General features: G+C 44.2%; 1 protein-coding gene across 1 annotated transcript; it reads left to right on the top strand.

Annotated features, from left to right (window-relative positions):
- The first annotated feature begins 920 nt into the window (after positions 1 to 920).
- Positions 921 to 3,555, top strand: Znf22 (zinc finger protein 22). The gene is made up of 2 exons (XM_059256853.1): positions 921 to 985; positions 2,736 to 3,555. Exon 2 carries the CDS (start codon positions 2,823 to 2,825, stop codon positions 3,537 to 3,539), a length of 717 nt encoding a protein of 238 aa, XP_059112836.1. The 5' UTR covers positions 921 to 985; positions 2,736 to 2,822; the 3' UTR covers positions 3,540 to 3,555.
- Positions 3,556 to 4,453: the final 898 nt, after the last annotated feature.

Here is a 4,453-nt window from a genome sequence, read left to right as displayed (position 1 = left end):
TTCTCAGGGGAGGAAGGTAAACAAGGGCCTTCCTTCCAAACCAGGCTGTTTTCTCACAGTGTGAACGCGAACAAACTTCCTCTCCAAGCTGAGGTTCCTGTCCAGTAAACAATGTACTTGTTTCCTACTGATAGGAGGGGCCGAAGCAAAACCACGGCTCTCAGTTCAAAGGCATAACAGTTTACCCGGGAGTCAAACAGGAGTGACCATGGCCCAGGGAACACTGATTGAGATTACCCAAATTCCACGTTCCAACCTGCAACTAGTTTCGAGAAAGGAAATACATTTGTGGAAACATCAGAGATGGGTTACAGCCCCGGGGAGAAACCTCAGCTGTAGATGTTAATCTGATAGCGTTCTTAGCCTTTGGATTGGAGAATCGAACTTTGTGTAACACATTCCAAAGGTATTTTATCTGTCAGGGTGTTACACGTACTTCCACAGGGCTGGGCCAGGAATGGATGTGTAAAGGGCTAAACGCAGCCCGAGATAAACAGTAATTATGCTCTGGACCTGCACCATTGCAGGTTTAATCAGTCAATCAGCCTCTGCAGACAGTGCCTTCCAGAAATTCCCACTCACAGGGCCTTTTGGTGATATAAAGCGACCCATGAAAAACATGACTCTAATACCTCAGGCTGATGTTATGTCTCAATACTAGATACTCAGTACCAAGAATGCAATTTACAAATTAGGCAGGCTGGTTTGGAAAAAAAAAAAAATCTAACAAATGCCAGTTTCTGTGTAGGTTGATCGGACTACAAAGAGAGAGAGCAGGTAACAGGCCCTGCGGTCCGAGTGGTAGGAGAGGAATACAAAAGAACCACCGGAAGAATCCGCAGCACTTGGGGGAGGGGGGGGGAGGGGTGCGGGCCGGGGACCATAGAGTGTCTCTCCGCCTCTTCCTAGAGCGGCCGGCAGCTCCGCTAACAGCCCGCACTTCCGGCGGGCGAGGCGCGAGGCGAGCACCGTGGCGGCCTGCGCGGTGAGTGCAGCCGGGCTGCGGGTCGGCCTGAGCGGGTGTCGGGTGGGGCTGCGCGGGGCACGGAGCCGAGCGAGCGGCCCGGGCCTGGGGTCAGCCTCGGCCAAGGCGCCTCCGCTAGTCGCGGAGAAAGACTCCCTTGTAGGGATGCTTAGGCGGCCCCGGGCCATTGTGAGCGACTTCCAGGGAGCCGGTGGGCGCTTTGTTGCGCTCATAAATGGGTGAGGAAGCAGGTGCATACCGGCTAGACAGGTTCCCGGCACCCGGGCTCCATCACCCAGCTTTACAGAGCCTCTCTCCTGGGGAATTCAGAACACCGGACTTGGTGTTGGAGGAGGGGGCGATGGACCCCTAGTTCTGCCAGTGAACAAACAGGCCCCGGAGGCGGCTCCTGGGTTGGGATGGGTGTGCAAACTAGCTTTGTGCCTGTGTTTACAAACCCACTAACGGGGATGACGGCATAAAGCTGTACAAAATCCTTAAAAATAAGATAGCACACACAGGCTACTTGTAATTATGATTACTTCATCCATAGGTAGACTTCATAATCCATCGGTTTCCAATCATTTGTGACTTCCTCAGCATGTAAAAAGATGTGCTTTTTGTGAAAATGTGTGATTACCATTATAGCTGTTGAGTACCATATACCGCACACAGTGTCTCCTGTGCAATGGGTGGTCTGTATGTAACTGAGACAGTTAACGGGCTGTGATTGTTCTCACTTTGTGTTATTTGCAGCTCCTTCTGTTACTGCAACTACAGGAGATAAAATTATTAAACACCCAGAAAAGGTCCTGCACACTCTTAACGTTTGGAGAGTTATTATACAACGAAATGAAGAAAAAAAAAAAAAACAGGAAAAATGCCATTTGTGTTTTTATTTACTTACTTCATATGCTTGTATGCAAGGAAACTCAGGACAATTAATTACTGACTTGCAAGTAGGCTTTCTAAGCCAAGATACCATAAAGGTTTTGCTTTGCAAACCCAACTCCTCCCACACTGCCACCTATTTGGAATTTGTGTGTGTGTGTGTGGGGGGGGGGGGGGTTGACATTTTAAAATGCCTCCAGACAGCCTTACGTGTAAACAAATAAAATTAACACTTAGAGTCTTGCCTTCTTTCGTGGCTCAGTGCAGTCTAGGAAAGGAAGAGTAAAGCATTTCTTCAGATTTTTCTCACTAATGCTTACTTTCAATTCTTTTTACAGAGGAGCTTCCATCTTCAACACAATTTGCTAGGTTATCATCGACAGAAATAGCCAAACAAATAACAATAAGTAGGAATCTGTGGGAGAGTAGTATATGTCATTTCTTTTGAATTTGAATGTCTTAGGTAGCTGCTATTAAATGAGAAATTTAGCAGTCAACACTGAAATGAAATACTCCAAGGCAGGAAGTTTTATGGTCTTTTGCAGTTAGTTTTCTATTCCCATTGAGACTTTATCTTGTTTGTACTTTCTAGTCCTTCCGTATACTCTCTGTTGCTGCTCCCTAACACATTCATGTTTTTCTTCATCCTTTCTTTTGCCTGTCCAAACACAGTAAAATTGCAAATTAATGATTATGTTTATTAAGTTTAACTTGTGGAGTTAGTTATCTGACAAGTATTTGTCTCTTAAAATTGCATTTGTTTTATTTGTGTTAGGTGTGCTTTGATTTAAATATGGATGCAGTTTTGATAGATTGAAGAGGTGTTAAGGTTGAGCAACAGTTGATCTGTATTTTTCTTTTTCTTTTTTTCTACATGCAGAAAATTTTGAGTTGCGTTCCTCTAGGATATGAGAGCTTAGTTCGGGAAGACAGCAGCATCTCTTGACAATACATTTGGCTATTCACCATGAGGTTAGGAAAGCCCAAAGGGGGTATTTCTCGAAGCTCAAGCCAAGGCAAAGCCTATGAGAACAAGCGTAAGACATCCCGCCAACCGCAGAAATGGGGGATGACCATTCGATTCGACTCAGGCTTGAGTAGACGGAGAAGAAACGTGGATGAGAAGCCTTACAAATGCACTAGATGTTCTAAGAGTTTCAGTCAGAGCTCCACTCTTTTTCAGCACCAGAAGATCCACACAGGGAAGAAATCTCACAAATGTGCTGATTGTGGGAAAAGTTTCTTTCAGAGTTCCAACCTCATTCAGCATCGGCGGATCCATACTGGGGAAAAGCCCTATAAGTGTGATGAGTGTGGAGAAAGGTTCAAACAGAGCTCAAATCTCATTCAGCACCAGAGGATTCACACTGGAGAGAAGCCCTACTCCTGTGATGAGTGTGGCAGGTGCTTCAGCCAGAGTTCCCACCTCATTCAGCACCAGAGAACCCACACGGGAGAGAAGCCCTACCAGTGCGCGGAGTGTGACAAGTGTTTCAGCCAGAGCTCTCACCTGAGGCAGCACATGAAGGTGCACAAAGAAAAGAAGCCGCCACACAAAAGGGGCAAAAATGCCAGGGCGAAAACTCACCCAGTGTCCTGGAAAGCCGGTAAAGGAAGGAAGGCCGTGGCTGGGCGCCGCCAGGTAAAGGGTGCCGCTTCAGGTCTTTTTAAAAAGAAAAAGTGAAAGATGGAGGCAAGTGCGCTCTCTCTTAAGAAGGAGGATGCTTTATAGTAGAGCACCTAGATACCAGGTCCTTCCCTAGCATGGAGACTTGAGGAGTTTCAGAGCATTGGGCTGAAACTCTGAGTCCAGCTGCCCTTGTTTCTTTAAAAAAAAAAAAAAAAAATACATGAAGCTATGTGACATGGAGCACAAAGAACTGAAAAATATGTTTGGTGAGAATATAATATCCTTGACCTCAGTTGAAATTTCTTCCCTATGTTTTGATAAAAAGCATCATGTTTTCATGATTTACAAGTGTGTCAATGATTACTGTTTTTAGGAATTTCTGTAGACAAAATCATTAAAGGAATGAGTTTTTAAGTTCTGGGACAGACTATATTTTATGTTTTTTTAATGTTTTGTAGTTTATTAACCATTAGTATAAGTGTTGACTCAGTATTTGACATAAAATGCATTCAAGTTCATAGATTTTTTTTTCTTTTTTGTTAGTGTATATTGTATGAAGTCTTGAGTTTCATTTTCTTCAGTGTGTATGATGTAGCTATATGATGTGCTTTGATCGTATCTGCCCTGGTTACCCTCTCCTCCTCCTTCTGATTTTCTTCCTCCCAGGCAGCTCCCTTTCCACTGAAAATGTTTACCCTAGGTTTTGTAAGCAAGAGAAAATGTATTTAGTTATTTTCTTGAGTCTGGCTTTCTTTGCCTAATATCACGATCTCCAGTTCTCTCCCTTTTTCTCCAAACATGATTGTGTTGTTTTGGGACAAATAATAGTTCATTGTAGTGTTGGAAGGCTTTAATGACAACCCATTTATGTTTGTTTCTTCCCTTCTACTGTATGATTAGAGGGGTTCAAAGGTCCCAATGTGGCTTTTCTTTTGGTTTTTGTTTGTTTGTTTAATTTTGTTTGCCAG

Source organism: Peromyscus eremicus, chromosome 3 (genome assembly GCF_949786415.1).
Source record: "Peromyscus eremicus chromosome 3, PerEre_H2_v1, whole genome shotgun sequence".
NCBI lineage: Eukaryota > Metazoa > Chordata > Mammalia > Rodentia > Cricetidae > Peromyscus > Peromyscus eremicus.
The sequence above is the reverse complement of the archived record's forward strand: the minus strand, read 5'-3'. Positions and strand labels throughout refer to the sequence as shown.